This window comes from Pezoporus wallicus, unplaced genomic scaffold (genome assembly GCF_028554395.1).
Source record: "Pezoporus wallicus isolate ANWC-B61680 ecotype Strahan unplaced genomic scaffold, APGP_CSIRO_Pwel_v1 contig_1876, whole genome shotgun sequence".
Classification (NCBI taxonomy): Eukaryota; Metazoa; Chordata; class Aves; order Psittaciformes; family Psittacidae; genus Pezoporus; species Pezoporus wallicus.
The window spans coordinates 183612-210940 of NW_026638337.1; the positions used below are offsets into that span (position 1 = coordinate 183612).

At 45.1% G+C, this 27329-nt stretch overlaps 1 protein-coding gene across 2 annotated transcripts in view; it reads right to left on the reverse strand.

Annotated features, from left to right (window-relative positions):
• FLT1 (fms related receptor tyrosine kinase 1) overlaps window positions 1-27329 on the reverse strand; it is a 110455-nt gene that overhangs the window by 5196 nt on the left and 77930 nt on the right. The window contains exons 16-29 of one of the 2 annotated variants that reach the window (XM_057410382.1): window positions 24708-24814; window positions 21319-21457; window positions 15144-15248; window positions 11542-11655; window positions 10723-10811; window positions 8876-9035; window positions 8360-8457; window positions 7710-7832; window positions 6492-6603; window positions 4757-4856; window positions 3349-3454; window positions 3125-3255; window positions 2607-2691; window positions 1684-1775 (exon numbers count right to left, since the gene is read on the reverse strand). In XM_057410382.1, the coding sequence (XP_057266365.1) occupies window positions 1684-1775; window positions 2607-2691; window positions 3125-3255; window positions 3349-3454; window positions 4757-4856; window positions 6492-6603; window positions 7710-7832; window positions 8360-8457; window positions 8876-9035; window positions 10723-10811; window positions 11542-11655; window positions 15144-15248; window positions 21319-21457; window positions 24708-24814 (1561 nt within the window). Of the gene's footprint in view, window positions 1-1683; window positions 1776-2606; window positions 2692-3124; window positions 3256-3348; window positions 3455-4756; window positions 4857-6491; window positions 6604-7709; window positions 7833-8359; window positions 8458-8875; window positions 9036-10722; window positions 10812-11541; window positions 11656-15143; window positions 15249-21318; window positions 21458-24707; window positions 24815-27329 lie in introns of those variants that run through there. The other variant, XR_008972283.1, reaches the window with a different exon arrangement.

Consider the following 27329-nt stretch of genomic DNA (forward strand, 5'->3'; position numbering starts at 1 on the left):
GAATGTGTGCGGACTACAAGGGTCACTGCATGCATTCACAGATTCGGTCTGTGTTATGTTTATGGCGTAACACTACAGTACCAACTGTTCAGCTTGCAGGCCAGATGACCTTGTATATTCTCAGCCAACTGCTGTTTCCTGAGGATTTACCTTCTAGCAGTCACTGTTGAGTTTGATTTTTTTTGCCCCATCCAAGCATTTCTTTTCCTTCAGCAGCTGAAAATGCTCCTTAAAGCATTTCCAGAAGGGTGCTTGGGGTACATACCGTGTACACTGTGCCATGCAAAGGCATTTTGTACTTTTCATTTGGGACATGTTGCCTCTGCAGCTGACAACAGCCTTCAGAAGAGTCACATTTACACATAGAAACAACGGGTTAAATCACTTCTAGGAACCATCGCACCCTTTGAAGTCCTGTAGTATCCACACACACCCCAAGCTCCATGGTACCTGGCTTCTCAAAGCAGAGTATGGCTTCACAGAATCAAAGTACCATGAAACTGCTTATGGGCCTGTTTTCTGAAAGGTCAAGGCAGGAGAAAGGGTTTCCCAGCTCTTGTTTGGAGCAGCTTGTATCACCTCGGCTTTGCCACGCATGAGCAGTGCTCCATTGAGCACTCATCCTGCCAGCAGCACGGTTGCCCTGGGCACTGTGTGTCTTGGCTGTGTGAGTGTGCACGCTCCTGTTCACGTATTCCCATGCCTTCAACCAACGCCCTCTTAGTCACTGTGGTTTTTCCTGCGACAGCTCCTTGCTGCCCTGCCTGCACGTTCCAGCCAGCTCCAATTGTTCATCCAGACAATACTACACCTCCCAGCGCCTGCTCAGCTGTGAGGCACTGACTCCTTCCCCACAGGCACGATGGCCTTGACCTCCTGCCAGCCTAAGATGAAGGATGGGTTGGGTCTGGGCAGTCCCTGGGCTGGCCGAGAGCTGAAACCAGGCGCAGACACTGCCAGCTTCACAGTGGCTGGGAGCTGAGACACTGCTGGCATAGGGCAAACAAATACTTTCCGTTTACAGAAAGTTCATGTCAGTGCAACGCCTTTCTTAGAGCAGCCCTAGTTCCCTGCTTGGGCAGCTGTCAGGAATTAGGTGGAGGAAGGTGGCCAATATATAAAAGTGCTTAAAGGCAGGAAGAGAAGTGAGGCCCTCACATCCATCTATTGTAAAGTTGCCACTTTAGCATCCTGAGCCCATGGGTGTTAAATGGGCTGTGCTTAGCTGAGTCATGGAAAAGAAGAGCAAAAACAAGCACAGGGAGCCGTGTCCCAGCTGGGGTGCCCTTGAGGACTTGCAGAAACAACTGCAAATCCTTCACAGCCGCATGTTCCTCCTCCCCCATTGCCAAGGGCTTGTTTCCTAGAGTTGCCTACCTCTACCTTGGTCTGCCGCACTCACTTGCCCAGCCTGGTATTAAGCTGAGGATCAGGCTCATCAATAGAGTGCTATTGGTGATGTGCTTCGAGGGGTTGAGGGTTATTTGTTTCCCTTGAAGACGCATGGAGTCTTAGGTGTGGGAGGTAATTGCCTGCTCACTCAACCAAGCAGGGGACAGCTCAGCAAGTGTGCTTGCAGGAACTGGGGACTCTTCAGCTGCCTCGTTAGGCATGATTTAGCACAAAGACCTTGAATCCTCCTTTGCCCTCTAAAACATGAAGACAGGAACATAAAATACAGACCCAAAGAGCATCCGTTTCTGCTTGCTGCCTGTCCATGTGAAGCGTTTCAGTTCTTCTGGAGCCAGCACCATCCCGCTGTCTGCTTGATAATCCTTGGAAAAAGGAAATCAAATGCTATGAGATGTTAACTGTAGAAAGTTGTATTTAAAATGGCCTCAATTCCTCTTTGGTCTGATTTGCACCCTTTGTTAGGTCATTTCTACTCCAACAGCTCTAGGAGGCGGTTGTCCAGTGCTGCTGGAGGTGCTGCAGTGCCCAGGTATTTAATGGTGCCTTTCCAAACTGTCCTTGTTTTGGGATGCAGCACACACATGTTGTTAAGGCTGATACAGAGTGGTAAAAGAAAAGTGTCTACACACAAGGCGAGGTTTTGGCCAGCTGGTAGTTTAACCTTGCAGGCACCACTCTGCCTTTCCCACCTCCCACCATGTAATGTGTACAACTGGGTCACTGAAAGCTTCCCCCAACCTCTCACTATGCCCAGCCCCATTGGGACAGTATGTGTGCCCCTTTAGTAGACACTTCTCCAGCTTGTCCACCTGGTAACAGGACTTGTTCCTACCTGGGACCTCTGAAGTGTGACCCCCAATTCTCATTTGTGTGCTACTATTCAGATGAAAACACAAATCCAAGGTCCTCCCACACCAGTGAGACCCTGGCAGTGGCACCTTCCAGGCCTGCTGGCACTGGCCATTTCTTACCAGGGAAGGAGTGTTTGCAGCCCATGGCATGGTCTGCACGGATCTGCTGACCCTGATTAATAGGACAGTGGGATAATACAATGCTGCAAGCACAGCTAATCTCACACCTCAAACCAATAGAGCTGATGAGGCAGTAAACCTCATCTTGATTCTCTCTGCATGAATCTGTCACACAAATAAAAAGAAATAAATGACATACCATTTGGCCCAGGAGTCACTTACATTCAATACAAGTGTTTCCTTGATGGGCAGCTCTTCAAATGTCTTTATGCGCTGGGGTGGTTTTATTTTGAAAGTGTTTATGTATCTGTCCAACAAGAAAAGCAGGGCAGTGTTTGGTGAGAGTGTGCAGTGCACAAGCAGGAAGCGCTGGGTATTCCTCTGTTTCTTTAAGCAGTTTCCTAACTGTCATCTAGATAGTTTACACAAATGGGGCTGGTTAAGCAGACCCTACCCAAACTTCACTTCCCAGTCCTGGGATGCGCACAGCTGCCCCTCTCACAGTGCCTGAGCCCATGTGTGCCCCTTAAGTGGTAGATCTGATGTTTCCCTGTGCAGAGACATTCCAAAGTGCTGCCCCAGCCTAATGGGATCCCAGAGGTGGTGACTTAGTTGCTGGTGCGTTACTCAGGCCACGTGGAGTATCTGACTGTTTCTCCTGTCCAGAACCAAAACGGGGTATGCAGCAAGCTACAATACCCAGCAAACCAACCCAGGCTTCTTCATCTTGCTTCTCTCACCTGACATTTTCAGTGCTCCCACAATTTGAGCTTGTAACAGGAAAACTTTTGTTGCATAGAGGATCAGAGGCAGGGGGAAACCCACTTTCCTTCATAAATATCGTGTTGAGGGGTATGTAGTCTTTGCCATCCTAAATGGAAACAAGAAATTAACACGTTATTCCTGGGACCATGTGGCCAGTCACCCCCACCTCGGTGACAGCGCATGGCCATGATGTCAGTACCTGCTGGACATTTGCTTGCAGCAGGTCACCCAGCTTTTTCACCAGCTCGGAGAACCGCGGTCTGTCGTTGGGATTGCTTTGCCAGCAGTCCAGCATGATCTGGTAGCTGTGAGGACAAAAGCAAAGTGAGCACATGGTGGAGTTATAGCTCACTTTGACCCAAGACAGCCCAGCCCTGACAGCTTGACACTGACAGAGTTAACTCCTGCGCCTGCCTGATTTTCAAAGAGGCTCTCTAACATGAGGCCTCCTACTCAAGAGTAAACTTTACACAAAAAAAGGCAAAAACCTTCCCACAAGACACCGGGAAAACCACATCAAAAGAACGATTTGGCCAACAAGTCATACTTTCTATTTTACCCCTAATTAAGCATTAAACCTTTCTATTAAACATCTATTAACTGGCAGTGTTTAGGTTAAGGCATCCTAAGATGACTTATATGAATGTGTCACTTCCTCATATTTGTAAAGCTTTCCTTCCTGCAATAAAGTATGTGAAAGAGAAAAAAAAAAGCTCTTATCTACTGTCACTATGATAATAAAACTAGCCAATGGGTAATATTCCCAGATAGTCATGGCTGGCTCGCATCCTCCTTCTTTCAGAGCTATTTTTTGGTAAGCATTGCTATTTTGAGTCATGACGTTGCACTTGAATAGGCACCAAAGGCACATAACACGTACTTGATTTTGCCTCCAGAGATAAAATACCCTGGATGTGTTCATGCTCACACCATGAGGTGTGTGTTTGGGGTGCTGCATGTGCCTCCTGGGCAGAGCGCTCCATTTCACTCCCAGGGTAGAGGCACTGCAGACCCAGGGACTCACTTGGACTCCCCCCAAGCCTCCAAAACGCTGTCTGCCTAAGGCAAGGCACCAGGAAGTGACAGCCGATGTCATAGTGGAAGGTCTCAAACAAACCCCACAGGGGACATGGGCTGGGAGGCTGCTGGTCCCTGTCACCTTCCTCTGCCATCTCCGGGAAAGGGTGGACCCTCGTCACCGCAGTGCTTGCGAGGACGCCTCCGCTTGTCACTTCCTAAGTCAAGACGACGTTAGTAAAATGTCACATTCCTCCAGCACTTATCTGTGCGCACGTCAGTAAGTATTAAACCTGGAGAGGGAGGAACGACCTTCCTCCTCTGGGCTGCTCACTCAGGTCCCCTCAGAGCACAGCCCAGCTGGTACCCTGGGCTTGGCTCCATGTCCCTTTCCTACCCCACTGGAGGGCCAGGGAGCCAAGGAATGGGGAATGCAAGAAGATGCTGATGACAACAACAAGGTGTGAGGCAACATCAGGTTGCTTTTCCTTATGTTGGCACAGGGTACTTTTTGTGGAGACTCGTGCATCATGGGCAAGGCAACCCCAGAGGGCAGCGGTACACAAGGCAAGCAGAGAAAAGCCTCTTACATCTCCTCGCTCGCTTGCTCCGGGGCTCGCATTCTTGTGCCTTCTTTTAGTCTGCTGCAGAAATCCTCATCTATTTGGACTCCAGGGTAAGGAGAGGCACCTGAAGGAACCGTGGGAAGAACAGGGTCATACGTGCTTTGAGCTGTGTACCTGTGACCTAGCCCTGGTCCTACACATCCCACTCAAACACTTGTGGCATGCAGCATCTGCTTGCAGAGCTCAGGGTCTGGCTCCTAGCAGCTGCCACAGGCAGGGAACTACTGCTGCTGGTGGTGCTCCAAGCCCTGATCCTTGGAGGGCAGGATCAAACCCAGCACTCTTGGTGGTGCTTACCTGGCCTGAATGCAAAAGATAAGATACGCATGAATTTGACTTGAAAAGTATCCCTCAAGTAAAGCCAGTTTGGATCACCTCAAATTCTAGTAAGCAGAGTAGTAACAAGCCCTAAATGCTCAAAACCACCTTGAAAATAATAAAATCATGTTTTTTAAATCAGATCACAGTTCATTATATTTCTAGCTTGGGTGTTTTTAAGATGAATCCTGATCATGCTGTTGGTCTTTTTTTCTCTGTAGACAAAAACAAATAAAATCAGGAAAAGGGAAAATGAAAGGAAAAAGAAAAAAAAAGACCTTTCAGAGTCAGTCACCAGGTTCAAGGAGCTGGGGCTTTAAGAAAAACATAGCAGGTATTATGAGTCTGACCATAAAATCACGGGACTTGGCAGGCTGACCAACAACACGTATTTAAACTAATAAATGATTGATTGTCCTGAGAATTGTATAGTATTGTTTCCTCTGCTGTTCGCCTCTTTTGTCAGCCTCGATGTTGAACCCAATTAAGATTCTTCTATTCTGATGGTCATTGTTGTTTCCACTCAGTGTACATCTTGTATCCTGCCTTTTCCACGTGAAAGAAAGGGAAGGCGGGGGGGTTGGAAAGCTGCACTGGGTGTTAATTTCAGACTGCATGCTCTAGTTCATCCTGTGGCATCTGTGCAGATGCTTGCTCGCCTGCTGCATCCCGTGGCCGGGGTGAAGGGGGCTCTGTGTCTCTCCTGGGCTGGGGGGACCACCTGGTCTTAGGCTGGAAATGGGGGTGACACAGCCTGAGATGCGCAAAGACACACTCCTTGTGTTTTCAGCTCCCTTGCTTCCACAAGAGAGCTAAGAAGCTTTTGAGGGAGCACCCAGCCCATGGCACTTGGTGTCTTGAATGCTATCTTTGAGTAGTGGCACAAGAGGCGATGTGGTTGCCAGCCCTGGGCCACAGCTCTGTGTTAACCCAGAGGGTTCCACATTTAGTAAAAACATTTATATTTAGTAAAAACACTTTAAAAATGGCCTGATTTTCCTGGTTTGCTCCATCAGGCAGGCAAAGCACTGCAATTGCTCTGGCCATGCTGCCCTGTCTCTACTGAGGCTTTCTGCAGAGAAAAAAGGAAGCTTAAGTTTTGCCCTAAGAAATACATGGTAAAGTTATCAAATAGCTGTGCTATCCATTAGTGCTTTCAGCCTGGAAACCAGCTTTCAGTGTCCTAACAAGCACCAGAATTTCCAGTTCACAGGGGTGTGATGCACACAGTTGTCCTTCTACCCACGCACCCGATCTCTGCCTGATGTAGGTCTTTCTTGGCAGAAGACCTGGCAAAACCTCATTGAAAGTAATGGGTGTTCTTCCCCAGACTTAAGTCCCTGCCTCTGATTCCAGCTCCCGGGGGGCAGTGTTAACGTACCCAAGGAAAATATCTCCCACAGCAAGACCCCGTAGGACCACACGTCGCTTTTTGTATTGTAGATTTTATCAAATATGGATTCTGGAGCCATCCACTTGAGCGGAAGTCGAGCCTGGAGTAGAAGGGACAAACCTGACTATTATTTTCAAAGCCTAAAAGAATTTAATCATAGATGAATCAACTATATATTGTTATGTAAATAATTACCATTGAAGTAAGAACCTGTGGGATTTCCTTACAGGCAGTCAAGATAAACCCACACTCATTCACACACTTTCTTAACAAATTGTAGGAGTAAAGGGCTGTAAAAGTATGTTTGGCACGAAACACCAGACATTAGGAACCTGTGACCAGAGTGACTGGGTCTTTTCTGTATGGGGATGTGGGCATATTCAAGAGCAGGGGCCTCTTGCCAGCATCTAAGACACAGGGGAGAAAACCCTACATCCAAGTGTAAATCATTCTGTGATAGTGTTGGAGATGTTCCCAGGGAAATATTCAGAGCCTGAATTGTAGGAGTGTACCAGCCACCTTGAAAGCCACCTCAGCTCAGCTTGTTAGGGGCTCCTGAGCAGTACCCAAGTTATGTCCACTTAGTTTCCAGGCTGATATGCAATGCTGTAAATCTTGAAAGCTATTTACAGAGGAGGGAATAGCTGGCAGGTGGGTGAGACCTGGAGACTGCATGACCCCAATTTGCAGACCAAATTCCCATGGCATCAGTGGGCACAGGTACAGTTGCTGACCTAGGGTGGCAGGGGGCTTACTGCCTACTGTTTGCAGCAGAAGCACAAAAACCACCCAAGGGGGTAGGTGCTGGAGGCAGCGAGTCCAGCTCAGCAGCTTGGGGCAACACAAGCCATGGCTCTGGTGTGGGTGCACCAGGGGACACGCACCTTGTTTTGGAGGGACTGGTTTCCTTGGAGGAAGTTTACTGAATAAGGGGGTAATGCTGAGCCAGCCAAGAAACATGTCTAAAAGATATATGAAGAATTAATGGGGCAGAGCTGTGAAACAGTGAGAATGTACAAGCATTATGCCTGAGGGTAGAAATGCTTTCCAGATCTACAACACATCTGGATAGCTCATCTTCACATAAAAACCACGACAGCTTTCAAGCTCTTATGTTCAGGAAATGTGAACGTCTACAGGACATTTTGGTGGACAGTTTGAAATGATATGTTATAAACATTATAAACAAACAGCATCTTGACTTACATCTCCTTTTCTCACATAATCAGGATTCTTATAAATATCTCTTGCGAGGCCAAAATCACAGATCTTCACAACATTGTTCTCAGATAAAAGGATGTTTCTGGCTGCCAGGTCACGATGAATGCACTATAATAAAACAGTTTCACAATCAAGCTGCATTTCCTTAATCCTGCCCACAAATTTCCTGTCTCCCATATCCTTTAAAAAATTATTAGTATTATTTAAGAGATCAATATAAATAATATTTTTGTAGGGAAGTTCACTGCAGTTTACATGAAGTTACAGTAAAAAAAGTTCTTTAAAAAAAAACCCAGTATTCCTAAGTCCAGAAAGTGATACAGTTTTAAGCCCCTTGACATTTGCAAGGAAAGCACTGATTCATTTGGAGCTCCCTACCTAATACACGTTGAAATAAAGAAATAAAAGCCCACCACACCCAAAAAATCTTGCCTGAATGAATGAGCTTGATCCACTGCCTTCAGCCATGATCCTGTGTTTATGGACTATGGACACTTGGATAAACACATTGTCGTATTTATAAAGCCAAGAGCAAAATGGCTCTTCCTTCGGGAGCTCTCCCAAGGGAAGTGTCACTAAAATGTAGATCTGATTTCACCTCTGAATCCCATCCTTCTGCAGGGAAAAATCCTCACCTTTCTGGAGGAGAGGAACTCCATGCCTCTGGCCACCTGAAAGCTGTAAGAGATCAGGTCCTCCATAGTGAGGGGCAACTTGTAGAGCTCATCAGATTCTGCAAAGGTGGAAAATGCGGTTTGTTACAAAGATCTCTCACAAGGCAGTTATTTCCCCCCTTTTTTCCTGACCCTATTGCTCGCATAAATTCAGTGTTCACGGAATAGTATTTGAAGGTCAACTTACTGTCACTGGAAGCAAAAACAGAGCTTGCTTTACACCCCGCGCTTTGGACACTGCTGTGTTTTCCCCAAAGATAAGGAGCAGTCAGAAGAAACAATCACACATTTTCCTGTCAGATTTAGTAACCCTGGAAGTAATCTTTTTTTAAATCTTCTACCCTCTGGACATGACCCTGTGAGCGTCTCCCACGGATGTTTATTAGGGTGATAAATGACGAAAAAAAAATCAGGGATGCACAGTATGTTGTAAAAATATCACAGACTGTGTAGGGACAGGAAGGAATTAATACCTACCCTCCTCGTCCTCCTCCGCATCACTCAGACTTTTATCTTCCTGGAACCCCGAGCTCGCGAAGCTTTCGCTGCTGGTAACACTGGTCAGCCTTTGTTTTTTGCCTCCCACCGGCTCAATGTCCTTTTTCTCTTTCATTGGCTCTCCTTGCAGAGAGGAGTCCTTCAAACAAACAGAGGAGAGGTGCTACATCAGAGCGACAGAGGGGGTGGGAGAGGAACCGAGTCAGACTTCTGTCGCCTTTCTGCCAGAGGAAAAGGCTGGTCCATGGCACGTGCAGTCACGTCTCCCATGGGTGTGGGTGTCCAGTACCACAGGCGGGGTTGGTTCCCATCCCCACAGGACTGAGACATGGTGGCTTGGGAGCACCAGCACATGATTTTGGGGCAGCCTGGGTGGTGATGATTTGCAGGGTCCATTGGTGGACATGTCTGCTGGGCTGTGGGTCATCTCAGCCTGAAATGAGACATCTGAAAGGGCCTAAAAAGGATGAGTTCAGAAGCATATGCCCACAGTGCAGGTGTCCCAGACCTCTCAAGGAGTGTCAGCTTTTTGTCCCACACTGGTTAAAGCACCTGCCTCTGTTCCCCTGAGCAGTGCTTGGTGTGGGCCTGTAAGCTGCTCCAACAGGGAGCAAGGGCATTTGGTGCTTGAAATACAGCTGATGTTGGAAGCATCTGCCTCTCTTCCCCAGTGCTTTTATCCAATGCTTTCATGTTATGGCCAATTACAGTTTAATGTAACATGCAACACTGTTTGGAAAATACTTTCCCTCTGCAACCCAGAGAGCAGCCTAGCTGCCTGGCCATGCTCTTGCCCCCGCTTCTCTTTCCTTTTGTCCTGTGATTGTCTATCTCCCTTGTGCACACTGGAGCAGAGCCAGGCTCCTTCCCTCCCTCACTCCTGACGGGTTACCTTCCCAAGGATGCTGGAGAACCAAGTCTGGGCAGGCTCCTCCCAGGGTAAATCCCACATGGCCATGCCCCGCTGAGCATCCTACGCCAACAACAGCATTTTGGAGGAGGCAACTGCTGTGTCTCATGCATAGTCCAACATGGACAGCCTTGGGAACAGAGATTGAGCCAAAGCCCTTTGGAGGGGGATATCCTCCCGAGTGTGCTTTCCTGCAGATCCCTCCCAGAATAAACCCTGAGATACTGCCGATCTTTTGGCACAGCTGAGCAGGGGTTTTGGGGACTGCTGTTCTGGGTCCAGGCCTTGAAATCCTTTGGGGGGATTTTGCCGAAAGTGCACAAGCAGGTTATAGTTGGCATACTTGGGTTCATGTTTGGAATAAGAAACATGCAGTAGGCTGTGGGATGTGAGGACAAGACTCTAATGTTCTTTCTTCTCTATAGCTCTTCTCACACAATAATGAGATCACTTGCAAATCTCTGAATATTAGGGTCTATTGTACATGAGCTTTAAACGGCATTCTCTTGGTTGTGTTCCCATCGATACTGGAATCAGTGGGCAAAACCACTTCCTTCGGCTTCGCTGACACCAGCCTGTGAAGTGACCCCAAGCTCACCAGGAATGGGTTTGTCAGCAGTGGGGCGAGAGCATGTGGGGACACTTTGGATAGGATTCACTTCCTCTTACTGTAGATGGCTCCTGCTGAATTACTCACAGCAGTCTCCTTGCACAGTCAGGGGATAGAAGTGAGTCCTTTCTTGGCAAAATACACCCCACTCCAAGTATTAAGATAGCTCAGGTGAACTGCACCCAAAAGCTGTTTCTCTCCTTTGGTAGAAGGGAGTCTAAGGAGACTAGCTCAGAAGCTGACATCTACATTACCAACACTTACACTGGGTAAGATGAACCTTCCCAGAGGCATCTGTCTCCTCACCTTGTTAGGGCAGAAAAAGTTCCTCTTGCTCTTCAGGTAGTTTGATAAATTCCCATACTTGCAGTATTCAACAATCACCATCAGAGGCCCTGGGCAAAAGGAAAGTGCATTTTGACCAGCGTAAAGCAATGCAAGGTGGTGTCAGTTCTGAGAAGAAAAGTCATGCCAGCAGCGCTACCCTGAGTCCAGAATAACTAACAACATGTCCTAATGACGTAGAGGGCTGCTTGAAGGGACACTGGACATGTCAGCAAAACAATACTGTTTCTGGAAATCAGGTAAGGGCCTAGAAGCTGGGTCATTAACCTGGGTCCTGAGGGACCCTCCATTTCCCCTTTGAGCAGTCTGTATTCAGACGGGAGTCCCTCAGCCCACACAACTAGAATAGGTGACGTATCTAAAACAAATGATCACTTGTACTGGCCCTTTAATTTTCTTAGTGGATTATCATGAAGGATTTGATAACGGTTCCCTTGTGATTAATTGTGGAGGGCCAGCAGCTGATACCACTTGTTCCCAGTCTGCCTAAGTCATGTTTAACTTGAGCTTGAGCAGTGAAGTGAAGGACAAGTGGCATGTTCTTAAATTTGCACTTCTCATCTAAATACTAAAAGAGAGTTTAAGTACAGAAAACGTTTAATCACTTCATTAAATGACTAAAATTCTCTTTTTCTCTTCCTCTTTTTTTTTCACCAACCACAGGATGAGCTCAAATAATTCAAGTTAATAACTTGACCCCCGGATGAAAACCAGCACAGCGAACTGACTGTTACTGGGAGATGATCCAACCCCATTTCAGTGCAGTGCAGACTTTTTTACCTCCATTTTTTGTGCAGGCTCCCAACAAATTCACAATATTGAGATGATGACCAATGTGGATCAGGATCTTTAGCTCAGTCATCAGTGCTTTGTACTCACTTGCTGTGGCCCCTTCTGTAAATACAAAATATAGTCAATGTGAAATGGCAAGGCACTGGCCCTGCTGAGCTTTACCACTTCTTGCTACTTTCCGTTGAAAGAACCTTCATTACTGGATGTACTTCATGTGTTGATGTTCTTTGTCAATTCCTCCCTGCTCAGCATCCTCTTACTTGCAATAAAACCCATAGAAAGATTTAGGCACTCAACTTCCTCCCAGTAGACGCAGTTATATTTAGAACTGAGAGAATTTTTTTCACATGAATAGTTTTGTTGTTTCAGCCAAAAAATGAAAGAACAAATAAAAAGGGATTTCAAGACTATATTTAACTCTGTCTAGAGTAGGTTTCAGCTGATCTGACTTCAGCTGTCTAAGGGTTATGTACTAGCCTGAGCTAACCAACATCTCAAGGAATGAGTGGAAAGAGAAAAGCATTTCCAGAGGCTGCCATCAGTTTTAGCTTTCTATATAGGGAAGAGAGGAACCACCCCTGGGTGATGCTTGTGTGGTTCTGCTCATTACAGAGGAAGACTGGAGTATTAAGATAGATGAGGGAAGTAAACTTTAATTGGTTAAAGTTATTTAATTTTAATTTGTTAAGGTGGCTGCATCTCACCCTTATTAATTACAATCAGTATCAATAATAATACTAATAGTATAGTAACTATAATGATATAAGAAATCTCACAAGTAAACCCAAACATTTTATTTAGTGTTGAATGAAACTTTTAATACCCTCCAAGCAAATATTTTTCTGCAGAATTTTATTTTGGTAAGAAAGCAAGAAAAAACACACTGCTTCATGTAAATGCAAAAGGAGTTTATCAAGAGTAAGAATAACAGTCCAGTAGAAAGAACCTAGAGCTAAGTCTTTAAAAGGCTTGGTTTCAGCATCTGAATGAAAACAGATTTTCTTGGTGGCCCCACACAAAACTTGCCAAGTACCTAGTGATCCACTATTCATCTGTATAGGTGGCAACACTTTCCCTCCACCTCATGGGAATTCTGTGAGGACGAAGCTTATAAATGACTGCAGAGTTCCTGGATAATCCAGGGAGGACACAAGCAATAGGGCAGATCGCCCGTAACTTTAGGTGCCCATAGTGAAGATGCCTATAGAGAATCTAGTCATCACAGGCTCTTTTCATTGTCAGCAGAGCAAAACAAGTGCTCAGCTCCCCAGGTGAACGGAGATTTCCCTTAGGATGGGATGGGCTGCTGTTTCTCACTACTGACTCAAATACAAGCATCTACCCTGTGTGAGCACACAAGAATTTCACCATGAAGACTTCTTGTAGCTGCTGTCTGCTCCCATCTATTCCAGGAGCAGCCCTTGCTGCCTGGATGGTGCTGGCTGGCACAAGAAGACTGCTGACATACATAAAGTGCTGAATCTGTCAAGACCACTCTGCCAGCACATACATCTGCATGTTGACAAGAAAACTCAGTTAACCAAGGGTCAGGCAATGGCCCAGGTGACAGACTTGAAACCAGTGACACAGATGGCTATTGGCCCACTGCTGCAGAAGGTCTGGACAGGGACCAAAGCTTTAGTTCCTTCCCATTTTCCAGACACGCTTGCTGCAGGGTAGTTGCTCATTTGGCATTGGTCAAAAGGGTATTTCTGTGCTTCTGGAGCAAGAGTGAAAAGTTTGCAACCCTCTCAGCTGCAAACACCCTCCTTGGGGATGATCTGAAAGCATTTAATGTTATATTGCAGAACAAGCCTGTTAAGGACAATATGGCTTGCCCTACACAGAGTACAGCTGCCAGGTCATTACCAGCAAGAAATAGGAACTTTCAGGCTGAGTTTTGGAGAGACTGCGACTGAGAGTATCACACATGCCCCTCCAAAAGGCTGGACATAAAGTGTACAGATCTCCTGATAACTGATAAGTAAGTAGCTGTGAAGCTAGAAGCTACTGGGTAAGAGGGATGTATTCAAACTGTGCCTGAACAGAGCCAACGGAGAGCATCAGGGATCCCAGCCTTATCAGCAGAGCAGGGGATGTGTCCTGGCAGAGGATGACACTGAAAAGGATTCGGGGATTAAGACAGATAAGTAATGCAGCATAAGATCCCAGGGCAATGCAAAATTATCCTTTAGATATATAAACAATGGAAAGCTAAATACACAGGAAGGGATGCCACCAGGACTCTAGGCTAGGGAACTCAACCATGGCTGCTTCAGGCTATGACTGAATATCATCCTGCTGTTAACTTCCCAAGTGCCCTCTTCAAACTGATGAGGGTCTTTGTCCTTTCTGCTCCAGTGAGAAAAGTGGCAGTGAATAGCTGGGAGATGATTTCACTTAGGAAGAGCACTGGTGTATGAACCGTGCTGGCAAATCCATTACACAAGCTGGATGTCAGCATCCTAAGCACTATGTGATGAGCCTGCAGATGGTTCAAAGAGGACACACCTGTACAAGAGCTCCAAGATTTAAATTGCTCAGTCTGTTTAGCTTCATGAAGAAAAATAATTATATAATCTAATGGAGAAGGTTAGAATGAGATGCAAAAGTCAGACATGCAAATAGACATAGAAGCATAGAATCATAGAATCATAGAATAATTAGGGCTGGAAAGGACCTTAAGATCACTAGCTCCAACCCTCCTGCCATGGGCAAGGATAACTCACACTAAACCATGTCACCCAAGGCTCTGCCCAACCTGGCCTTGAACACCGCCAGGGATGGAGCATTCACAGCTTCACTTGGCAACCTATTCCAGTGCCTCACCACCCTTACAGTAAAGAACTTCCTCCTTATATCCAATCTAAACTTCCCCTGTTTAAGTTTTAACCCGTTACCCCTTGTCCTGTCACTACAGTCCCTGATGAAGAGTCCCTCCCCAGCATCCTTGTAGGTCCCCTTCAGATACTGGAAGGCTGCTATGAGGTCTCCACGCAGCCTTCTCTTCTCCAGGCTGAACAGCCCCAACTTTCTCAGCCTGTCTTCATACAGGATCTGTTTTTAATAGTGCATTGATTAATCATTGGAACAAATGACCAAGGAAAATATGAGAGCTTCTGTCCAAGTGTCTTCACATCAAGGTGGGTACCTTATGCTCCTGCCAAATTTTATTCACTGTGCTCAGCTTAGGGTCAGTCTAGTGTAATGGTACAGTGTAGGGTATGAAGGAAACCTAATTGCTCCTTCCAATCCTACAAAAGTCACTCTTTCACTCTTCCTGGGATTTGAGGTAGGGGAACCAGAATGTTTCAAAAACATGAGGCACTCAGGTTCTCACTGCACCTGACACATCCTCCCATATCATGTGACAATTTATTACCTCTTTTATTGTGAATGCGATTTTTATTTCATAGTTTAGCCATTTCACTCGTGTGGATAGCCAAAACTTGGTGTGCACATTTTGGAGGCTTCAGAGGATTATTGATGGGAGGACAACATCACACACTCTTGCTTACAACAGAATCATATTAACAGTAGGATACTATATAAAGCAAAAATTTTTTCCAGCCCAGCTTTGCAGTAGATACCTTTCAGCATTTTCACAGCAACTATTCTGCACGTTGGTGATTTCTTAATTCCAAAAGCAGATGCTTGTACCACCTTTCCAAAAGCTCCATGTCCAAGAGACTTTCCTGTAAAGAAAATTAATTGGAGATACATTCTGTTAAAAAAGAAACCTTGATAGCAAATGGCTTCATAAATAATTAATTGAAAAATATGCTTTACAAGGAGTCCTACGTGTGTATTTTCAACATAGAGGTTTTTTGGGACTGGGTATTTTGTTGCTGTTTGGTTGGTTTCAGTTTTCTTAAGAGTAAGCAGGCAAACCATTCCCTCCAGTGTCACCAGAGGAATAAGTGATATGCTTGAAAATGATGCTAAAAGAATGCAACCATTTGGTAGACATACCCCGGCTTCTGAACCAGTTTTTAAAGTCTAGCTGCCAGAGCAAGGTTTGTTGGTTTTGCCCTGAGCACACTGCACCATGCAGCAGGCTAGCACGCTGCTAGTTATATCCTCTGTAATACAGGGCCTCCGCCTGAACTCACACACACACTAAGATGCAGCTTGCTGCAGGCTTTGGTAATTTTTACAAGTTAAATTCATCCATCTCAAACAAGGCACCTTAAAATTATTTTCATTCCAGGGAGGCAGCAACAGCTTTGCGTTGAAACCCCTGGAGTACATGCACAACCTGCAGATGCCTCTCCATAGCACACCCTTGCAGGTTGAGATTATTGAGTGGTGAGAAGCTGTAAATCTGTGCAAATGAGACCTTTACATTTGTGAAACGAGGTCTGGGGGGATTCAGTGAGTGGGGACTTGGAGTGACAAATGATGGGTTTTATCACAGTGGGTATGATGCTTCCAGGTGTCCAAGGGCAGATATCTGTGCTGGATTATCATTATGCTGTGACTGAGCAGACCCCAGGACAAGCACTCAGAGGTCCTTGAGAGAAATCAATGGGCATGGATAAAATTCTTCAGCAGTAGAAGCTGAGCATCCTTCTGTTCAGAACCAGGCAAGATTCCAAGGGTACAGTCATAACTTTTCTAGAGTTCATGACATTTTATGTCAATCTTATGATCTTCACAGCCTCCTTCATGATTTATTAGTGTTTGAAGCAGGGAGTATTGACTGCCCCTTTGACACTGTGCTCACGTAGACAGGCCTGGCTGCCTCTGCCCTTCTCAAGTGTCTGACAGAGTTTTGATCAGAGAGATCTAGTCATGATATCAGCTGGCAGTAGATTTTATTTCTTAGTAATTATTTTCAGGTTGTATTTGTGCTTTACCTTCATCAGAAGCCAAGCACCTAAGTGTCTAGCAAAAGTACAGCAGCAGGCTTTGTGGTGTAGAGAAGAGCAGAAAATAAAGGCCAGCTTTTCATATAAAAGCAAAGGATAACATGTGCCATATATTTATTTTCCAGACATGGTCATGTGACCTAGCCATCTCCATAGGTTAGTTCGCTTTTCCTATGATAGACATCTGTTTGGCTAGCTTTCACTTGAACATCTAATGTGTTGATGCCTAAGTGAGAGATGAATCCCATCCAGACACTCACAAGCAGCGAAAAACTTCTGTCAGTTCTAAATTAAATAGATATTCTCTTTTATATGTGTATCACATTTCTAATCTGTAATTCTCAGTATGTCTGTCAGTAGAAGCAAAAAGCATGTTATCAAAACATGACATGAAATATGCTAAGCCCCCCCCCCCCCAATTTATTTCCCTCCTACATGTACAGAAGTGTGTCATTTTTTGCTCTAAATAAAAACCATGAAGAACTTAATCAACTGACTGAGTCTTGGCTTGTGAGGGGCTTAGTGTTCCACGCACAAGTACAGGTGAATTGGTATATGTCTTTGAAAATCCACAGTCACCTTTTTCAGTTGCTTCATTCAGCAGAGGTATAAGGGAAGCAATGTTAAGACTAAGGTCTCCGTTATCTTGGTGAATTAACGTTTTTGGCCTTAATATATTGACTGCTCATGATTTCTACAAGATTGAAATTACAGCCTGAGCTCCTATAAAACCCATCCTACCTTTGTTTAGTCTGTAGCTTTAGTCTGTTTCCATCACTGTTAACTTACTTCCCACATCAAGATAACCTACTTAGTCGCCACTTTGAAAACATACCAGTTAGCTCATAGAGCTACACAGAGCTGCTAACTTTTCATAAAGGAGAATAAGCACTGGCAACAACACTTCCTTCTCCAAACAACAGCTGCAATTTAGTGGGAAACTGTATTAATACTTGATGTATCAGTCTTTGTTGCTCCACTATTGTTTGTACCATGATAAATGTTAGCACAGAATAAGGCTGCTTTAACTTTGCAGTGTGTAGATCAAACTTCACAGTTTGGTATGCAGATTGTGGATATGATTGCGGCTATGATTGCTCTTGCAATGGACAACAAAGTATTAAATGGAGCAACTAAACTGTGGAATATTAAGTTGCCCAATCATCTGAGCTGTCAACTTGTCACAGACTTCATACAGCAACACTGGCCGTGTTTTGGGTAGCACTCAGGTATGAAATGTATGAAAAGATGAAGGAAGCAAAGTGCTCTACTTAAATTTTCTGTGCTTGACTCTGGTTTCCTGGTGCAACTCAGAAGTCATTATGGTGAGCATACTCTTCAATCAAGGAGTTTTGGATCAGGAGGTTTCCCCTTCAGCCCCATTTTAGCAAAGTCCTTCAAGCGCGTGAGGTACTGGACTGGGGCATCTGCAAAAAGCACTTGCAGACACTTCTCTCCATGTCTGTGTGAAGGCGGAGGTCCAATGGTGTGTTTGTTTTTCAGGTCCTTTGCTGCAGTTTTAATCATCCGTGTTTTCCCCATATGTGGCTTCATATTTTCCATTATGCTATGTACAACAGCTCTGACATAAAGGAGAATAGAAAGTGCTCTGCTCAGTGCCAGCGCTGGGGGCTTGCTGTGCACAGGAGGGAGCAGGGCTCAGGAAGCTGTCTACTACCAGTGTGTTTGACATAGCACTGGAGCCATGTGGCAGTGCTCCCTTGAGACCTTGCAAGTGTCTCACAGTGTCAGCAGTGTGTGACCTCTCACAGATTAGGAAGGTCAAGGCCAAGAGTCAGGTGAGAAATGTGTGATGGACTGCAGTGTTATCGACGACCACACTGACAGTGATTTATAGCACTGCAGTTTTCTACCTAATGAAAAGATGACATTTTGCTCTCAGTCAGACTAATCTATACTCAATATTAATTATCCTGACTTCAGTGGTGCCCATATGAAATTTACTGTAGCTCTTACAGATGAAGGGGGAGCCCTATTATACAAGCATTGCATCACAGCCGTGGGCTGTATGTATGTGTGTCGGAGGAACACATAGCAAAGGAGATGTGGGCTGAAAAGAGACCTATCTGCAAAACTTACAATAAATATGTATCCTGGAGGACAAGTAGGTGGGAAGAGAAAACCACACATATCTGATGTTGGAAGGGGTTGACTTTCTAAGTAAAAATATTTTTAAAAAACCATAGAAGCGGATTTTGTGTTTGTGAGACACTAATCCTCAGAGACTGCCAAGGTTACTCAAAGACTGAGCCAGCTGCCATGGAGGCAGGACTTGCACTGAGCTAATCTAGCGTACTGCACATACCCAAGGTCTCTGAATCTGGTTCTCATTCACTGTCAGCATTCTTTGTTTGTTTACACCAGTTCTTCCACTTTTAACTCATTCTCTGCTCACCATTCCTCACCTTCAGATTCCGAAACCACTAAGGCTGCAAGACGTGTTTTTTTCCTTGGTGTTTACATTCCATTTCTGCTTGATTCTTTCCATGGATCTTGCACACAAATAAAGCATTGCATAAAACAGTGACCACATTGTCAGCACATCAGGTTCTTGGTCCATCATTGTGAGAAAACTATTTGAAGACTGAAGACACTCCAGCACAAGGTTCCAGCATTCCCAGAATTGTGTATGACAATTATAAATTGCTAGCAATGTACTTCAGCTGTGCTTGTCCCCATCTGCTCACCTCGTGACTTCTAGTAGGCAAATGAAGTGTGATCCCAATTGTATGCATGTTTCAGTCACCTGTCCCTCACCCCTGGAGGACAGAAGGAATCTGTTATAGCTCCTAGCTAAAATGCAGGGATTTTCTAGACCTTCCTGTAGGACAAATGTAATGCGTGCCTGAAAGAAAAAACAGCACTACAGCAACAGGCTGAGCTTATCACTGATACTTTAATGTTGACCCCCTTGCCAAAATCTGTGTGGTTTCTGGAGGGATTCCTCAACTTCAGAACCTGGTCCCTACCCTTCTGCCCTCCTCAGCAGCCTCACACTAGGCTAAGCAAGTAAAGAATGCTCGCAAACCCATGCCTTACACTGGGCATCTGTAGGCAAGATAGCTGTTAAGTTCAAAGTTTCTGTGGATACGTATTTATTTATTTATGAGTGGGCTCATGTGTCACATTCTTGCACTTTATGGTGCACTGACAAGAATGTTTATATTTCTGCAGCACAGACGGAAAACAGGGGGATTGCGCTGGAGAGAGGAGGAAAAGGAGGAGCAGGCTGGGGTACAGGGTGGACTGTAAGGACTTGTTTCTGCATAGGCTCATTTTCCAAATGAGTACATAACAAGGTTACAAGGGAAGAAAATTGCAGTAAATGCCAAAGGTCAGGCTCCTGAATATGGAGAGAGAAGCTTCCAAGTCAGCGGTCTGATTTGGAAGCCTTTGGTTGCCCTGGTTTTATGTTATGTTTAAAGTAAATCAATCTGCAAAAATTAGAGTGCAGCATTCTTGTCCACATTCTCTTCCTATGACAAGGTGACTCACTTAGTGGATGAGGGAAAGGCTGTGGATGTTATCTACCTAGACTTTAGTAAAGCCTTTAACAACATTTCCCACAATATCCTGGCTGCTCATGGCTTAGATAGGTGTACTCTTCACTGGGTAAAACACTGTCTGGATGGCTGAGCCCAAAGAGTGATGGTGAATGGAATTAAATCCAGCTTGTGGCCAGTCACAAGCGGTGTTCCCCGGGGCTCAGTATTGAGGCCAGTTTTGTTTTATGTCTTTATCAATGATCTGGATGAGAAGATCAAGTGCACCTTCAGCAAGTTTGCAGACACCACCAAGTTGTCTGGGAGTGTTGATCTGCTGGGGTGTAGGAAGGCTTTGCTGAGGGATCTGGACAGGCTGGTTCGATGGGCCAAGGCTAATGGTATGAGGTTCAACAAGGTAAAGTTCTGGGTCCACAACAACCCCATGTTTGGGGAAGACTTCCTGGAAAGCTGCTTGGCAGAAAAGGACATGGAGATGCTGATCGACAGAGCTGAACATAAGCCAGCTTGTGCCCAGGCAGCCAAAAAGGCCAATGGCATCCTGGCCTGTATCAGACATAGTGTGGCAGCAGGATCAGGGCAGTGATCATCCCCCTGTACTGAACACTGGTGAGGCTGCACCTTGGATCCTGTGTTCAGTTCTGGGCCCCTACTACAAGAGAGATATTGAGGTGCTGAAGCAGGTTCAGAAAAGGGCAACAAAGCTGGTGAAGGGTCTGGAGAGCAGGTCCTATGAGGAGCAGCTGAGGGAACTGGGGTTGTTTAGTCTGGAGAAAAGAAGGCTCGAGGGGACCTTATTGCTCTTTACAACTACCTGAAAGGAGGTTGTAGTGAGGTGGAGATTGATCTCTTCTCCAAAGTATCAACTTAAAGAAGAGGAAATGGCCTCAGGTTGCTCCACAGGCAGTTTAGATTGGGTGTTAGGAAAAATTTCTTCACCAAAATGGTTGTCAAGCACTGGGATAGGCTGCCCAGGGAAGTGGTGGAGTCACCATCTCTGGAGGTACTTAGAAGATGTGTAGATCTGGTGCTTAGGGACATGGTTTAAAGGTGAACTTGGCAGTGCTAGGTTAAGGATTGGATTTGGTGGTCTTAAAGGTCTTTTCCAACCTAAATGATTCCATGATTCTATTTTTGTTTTCCCAGCTGGTGTCAAAATATACATATGGAAAGTCAGGTAGACAGAGTCAGTCAGTCCTAATTGCTGTAATTCAGCCATGGGCCAGGGCACTTGATATGAAATAGCACACATCAAACTTGGCAGTACATTGTGCTGCAGGTCTAAAACACACCCAGTTCCTCTTTACCTATAGTTACAGGTACATCTTGTTCAATCACTATAAACCCAAAGTGAAGTATGCCAATATTACCTAGTTTAAGCCTTTCCCTTGCAATTTCCCACTTGCTGGCATCATAAGGCAGGCGCTCACATTGCTCATCTAGTGGAACTTCGTCAGGATCCATTATGATTGACAGATAATGGTTGGTCTTCATTTTGGAGGAATAAGGCTAGAAAATAAAGAACATTGCAAAATGAAAAAGAGGATAAGGGTATCTGTCAGCATCTTCTGGACAGTTAATTCTGTCCATGGGGCTGTGTGTTCCATAGTTCAGTAGATGGCTTGGTTAAGCTCCTTTGGCTTTTTTATAAATTGCAAGACTTTTTATGTAGAAGAAACTCCTTCCTCTAGGTTTCCTCCTATGTGGCATATCAGTTTCTTCAATGAAATCCATGTGGATCTGTATCAACATATGGTGTTATGATACAGGCTTTCTGCACAGTCAAGAGAAATATTTTCAACAAATGTCTAAACATTGCTGATAAAAATAACTTTCCTTCATGATTGTGCAAAACAAGAAGTGACCGTATGCAACACATGGGACTCAACTGCCTGTGTTTATTTTTTCCATAAACCCGGCAAAGACAGGTCATAGGTGGTTACAAGTTGTGCAAGACCAGTCATCAGGACACCAGACATTATACATTTCAGAAATGGTTTACAAATATCCAGGATTTTTTATTGTGTTGGTGGAAGTGTTCAAGGCCAGGTTGCATGGGGCTCTGAGCAACACGGTCTAGTGGAAGGTGTCCCTGCCTGGGCAGGGGGATTGGAACTACATGGTCATCATGGTCCCTTCCAACCCAAACCATTCTATGATTCTGTAATTCCATGAAATTATTTGAGTGTGAGGAAATTCATGAACACTCAAGCTCAAACACATAATTTCAAATTAATTTGCCAGAAGTTCAGTTTCTAATGAGCAAATGGGTAATCTACTTCACGTGAGAAATGTTAGGAAAAATAAATTTAGTAGCAAAGTTTTCTGCAGTCCATTCATTTTGAAACATTCAAACCTTCAAAGAATTGCATTTACATGTAGATAAGGCCTTTAGTGACATGGTTTAGTGGTGGGTTTGGCAGTCCTTGTACAAAGATTGGGCTTGGTGATCTTAAAGGTCTTTTCCAACCTAGATGATTCTGATTCTGTCATTCTAATCCACTGGAATATTCTTGACACAGGAGTACTTATATTTCTATAGAAAAGGTCTGATGTTTGTTCTAATTTCCTGGCTATTAGTCGGAATAATGGAAAATCTGTTGAACTAAGCCTCTTTGTGTTGTTTTTCCTAAACTCCTGGAAACAGCACATGAGCACAGACAAAACCACACACATATACCAACATATTGTTTTCTTGTTGCCTCCTGCTACTTTCAACTTTCCTTCTCTACAGCTTGGAAATATACCCCTAATACATGTGTTTCTAGACATTACTTTGAGAAGGATATTACTAGCTGTGTATATTTTGGTTACAAACACAACTAGACTAAAATGACAGTAGCTAATAGCTGCTGTTTTAGTTGCCATTCACCATCCCAAATAACCAGAAAGTTTGTCCCAAGGTGGATTGCACTGATGCTTGGGGAAAAGTCACTTGGCATAAATCATGGCTTCAAACCACCCACTGATCCGGGACAGGACATGGGTAAGTGGGATATGGATAGAAACAAAGGCACATTTGGTGCTCCAAAAAGAGCATTTCTCGATAGAGATGTGTACCAGACTGTTTCTACTAGTCAGTTGAGAAAACCTTTGAAGTGAATCCATCCCAGAAAAAAGCAATAGGGGAGTGGGAAGGTGCTGAGAGCTTCCTACAGTTCTTTCTTGAGGTGCACTGAATACCAAATCATTTGTCCCTGTATGTGTAACAGACAGACTCTAAGAAAATTCTCTCAGAAGCACACAAGTATCTTTTTTCATTGTGGTAATGTAATTCAGAGCTAATTGCAGACATAAATCCTTGAGAGCAAGGGTTGGTAACATAAACATGCAGAAGACCATAAGCACAGGCCAGCATTACCTGGAGAGACTCATCTGGAAAGAAGTCTTCACATGTCATCAAGTCTCTTTTTCTACAGCAACAATGATTATTTTAATAATCTTTTAACAATCTAACAAGCGAATGTCAAGTTTTGATGTCATAACAAATAAAATATCTGCAACCCTTTGCTACATTTGAAACCTACATTTTCCAAGGGTTTGCAGTCATGTTTTGAATTGCTTCATCATTACTGGTATGCAGTCAGAACTTGCTTTGTCATTTCTCTTATAGTTACAAAGTTTCTCTATATCTTCAGTTGACCTCTATTTTTCTTTCTCCCTAAACTCCCATGCATTTCTCCTTATGGAAGTCTGTGGCAATAGGAAGGCAGGCAGAATAGCTGCTGCTGTACTGCCCTGGTTTGGAGGTCTGGTCCTGTTTTCCCATAGTCAAGAGAAGTTCTCAGTGTTCAATCTAAGATACATACAGCCTCTTAGTGCAGGTTGGGATAAAATGGTCTGGCAGGCTGCAGTCAGCCTTTAGCAATCGGCAGGGAGCTCGGCCAGGTGGAACATGCTCAGCTGTGGTGGCTGTGAGCTGATGCCTGCGGCACTGCACTGTGGTACCTCTCATGCTGGGTAAAGGAGGGCAGCTAGGCTCAGCTCTGGTGTGGAGTGGGGACAGGGGGATGTGCAGCCTTTCCTTATGTCCTGCAATGCACCCCATCTCCCCAGTACTCCCTTCCCTCAAATCCATCTGCTCTGGAAAATTCTATGAGATCTTTCTGCATTACTGAGGTTCTGAATTTTCTGCTTATGAGAGCTGCTGTGCTTTAACCTGCACACACCAACCGAGCAATGCAGACATGGTGCTGTCAGCAAAAAGGGGCTTTAAACTATCACCATCAGCTTTGGACAAGAAGGAGGAGCAGCTGCAAGGGCACTTAACATTATCATTCTGATATAGGGTCATATCCCTAGAAGCTGCACCACCAAAACCACTTCAGCAAAATATCACTTTGGAAGTGATGTAATTATACCAGACACTATGTGCAAACCAGACCTCGTCATGCTCTGTGAAGATCTGTCATTCCCACTCACTCAGATCTTCAAAGACATTAAGATGCCAAACCCCCACATCTTTTAATGGAATGGGGATGCCTTTGGTGGGAGTCAGGCACCCAAATGCTTATGAGACTCAGAGTCTTGTCGCCACCCAGGCTCTGCTTTATGGCTTACTCATACTCAGCCTTGTGAGTTACAGTTCCCTGAACACTCATCAGCAGCCTGGTGATTGCACTGGGAACAAGGGTGGAACCAGATTATTCTTTTCATTAGACTCAGCAATCCCAGTGTCCTGGGGTTAGGATTTTCTAACATGAGCAAAGGGCTGGTAAGGAGAGGCAGGAGCCACTGGGAGCTCCTTGTCTATTCTTACCCTCTTCAGCTTGCGAATGAAGAGGGTCAACAGGAGCCAAAAGAGCGTTGCAGCCACACAGGTACAGGTCAGGGTTATCAGCTCCAGGTTTGACCTCTCCGATGCACCTGGGAAAATCAAGTGGCAAACATTTTAGAAAATGACCTGCACAGCAAGGGCACTTTATGTTTCTTTGCCATGAAAATTAAATACCAGGAAGGACCAGCTTCTTTTCAATGGGATATTAATCTCTGTTTGGAGTGGCTTGCAGACCCTGGGAAAAAATATGGTCTCCCCAGCAAAGCTGTTGCACTGAATACAGAAAAACGGCATTTGATCCAGCTGTAATTCTTTCCGTGAAAAGTCAGCTCTTCTCTCAGGTGCAGGAGGTGAAGTATCCAGGCTGAGGATGGCCACTCAGATAATAATTTCCTTTAGAGCTGTAAATTCAGCTGCAGGGTATTTTTAGCTCGGCTTTCTCTGTGAGCATGTGTGTGGGCTTCTGTACGCAGTTTCAAGCTTCTCGCCACCCACAACTGCAAAACCCATTTGGCCAAGCCCACAGCCAACAGAGGAGCAGAGGTCTTGAAAGCACTCACTCCCTGGCAGCCTTGGGAGGGGATGGGGATGCAAGGAGGGAACAGCTCTGCTGGCCCTTCCTGGGGGGAATGCTGTGGTGTGAGAGCTGCTGCTAACGTGTAGGAGAAGCTCCAGGGAAGGCTTGTGCTGAAGTAGACATCAGTGAATCCAGGTGTGATCCAGGACACGTTGCAGTGCTGCTGCTTGGGCTTTGCTGCTCGGGATGTTTGGTGGCTTTACTCAGGCACTCTGCCTGCTGTGTCCCAGCTCAGCGAGCTCTTCTGTGCTGATGGCTGAGCACTGAAGCCCACACCTCCGCCCCAGAAGCCCTCGCTAGAAACCTTGATGGGGGAGAGCACACTGCCAGGATCTCTGAGGGAACATGGAACCCTCTCCTTCCCCAGCAGCACCTATCAGAACCCAGCTGGCAGGGAGCAGGGAGAGCTCTCCAAACCAGGGAACAGATTAAGCACAGAAAATGGAAAACAAAAACAACAACTGAAAACAGAGCAGCAGAGAGCATGAACATTAGAAACCCGGAGAGTATTCGAACCCACTGACAGATCTTAAAAGCAAAAAAGTAAAAATGAAATTAATTTCAGACTGCTGTTTAGGGACTCATAAAATGGTTTCAGAGCAGTCAGTTTTGCAAATCCTGTGATTGTGTCAAAATACCACACTTCCCACAATATGTTTTCCATCTGATTGGTAAAATATGCAAAAATAAAACCCTTCATGCTCTGCCTCTTATTCTGATACACCCTCCACAGAGAGAAAATGAGACGACAAGAAAGAGCAACTTTGAACATGATTTCACAGTAGTTTTGTCAACAGCACTTGCAGCAGTTTCAGACCCCAAGCAGCTCAGTGTTACTTCTGACACATGAAAAAGGGATGATTGATGCCTCATTGGTGGGTTTACCGCATAATCCAGAGGGATGTGCTGCCTGGCTTCAAGCAAGGTTACAGAGCTTTGTTCAGAGGTTGAATTGCTTCCTGTAGCTGCAGCTTAACTAGCACAATATCTTTCCTCTCTAAAGGTGATAATCAGATTTGCATTCATGCCCTATGTCTAAGATTCCTCTGTCATGTCCATTCTGGAGCTTTGAGAATAAAGCTCACAGAAGAAAAATATGACTGCAACTACAAATGGAGACATAAAGAATCTATTTCTTCAAAATACCAAGAGTGTTAATTTTTCACAAGTATTTTTTAAAAGGCTTGATTTAGGTATGAGACATAGTGATGACAGAAATGGTACAGCCTAATGCAGCTTGCCTACCCTCTGACATCAGCCTTTCCTTTTACATATGGATGCCCTGCTCTTGCTCCTGAGCAGCACCCATGCATATGGTGAGTAATAGTTTCTGACATCTATTCACCAAAACCTAGAGGGGCTGAAGGTTCATTTGTTGCTGCTGCTCCATATGGCAGGACTCAGAACACCCTTGAAGCACAGAAGAGCCAGTCCTGGGGTGGAAGACAGCAACTCTTTAACCACTACCCTATGCTACCGAGGAGTTATTGAAAGAAGCAAATGTGCTGTCTTTGAAAAGTCCAAACTAAATTAAGCAACCAGAAAGCATTTCTTCAGTCTGGGTTTGGGCTTGGTTATCAAACACCAGATATGGTGTTTCCCACCACCTCCTCTTAGAGAAACTGATGTATTATGGCCAAGACAGGTGGTCCATGTAGTGGGTGGGGAACTGGCTGATCAGCTGCAGCCAGAGGATGGTGATAAATAGCTCCTTTTCCAACTAATGACCTGTCACTAATGGGGTCCTCCAAGGATCAGGGTTGGGCCCAACATTGCTTAGTATCTTCATGAGTGACCTGGAAGATGGGATCAAGTGTACCCTGATGAAGTTTGCTGATGATACCAAACTAAGAGGGGAAGTGGACACTTTGGAAGGGAGAGCCACCCTGCAGGATGACTTGGCTAGGGTGCATGAGTGGGCCAACAGAAACATTACAAAATTCAACAACGACAAGTGCAAGGTCTTGCACCTGGGAAAACACAATCTAAGAGTGCAGCACAGGCTGCAATCTACCCAGCTGGGGAGC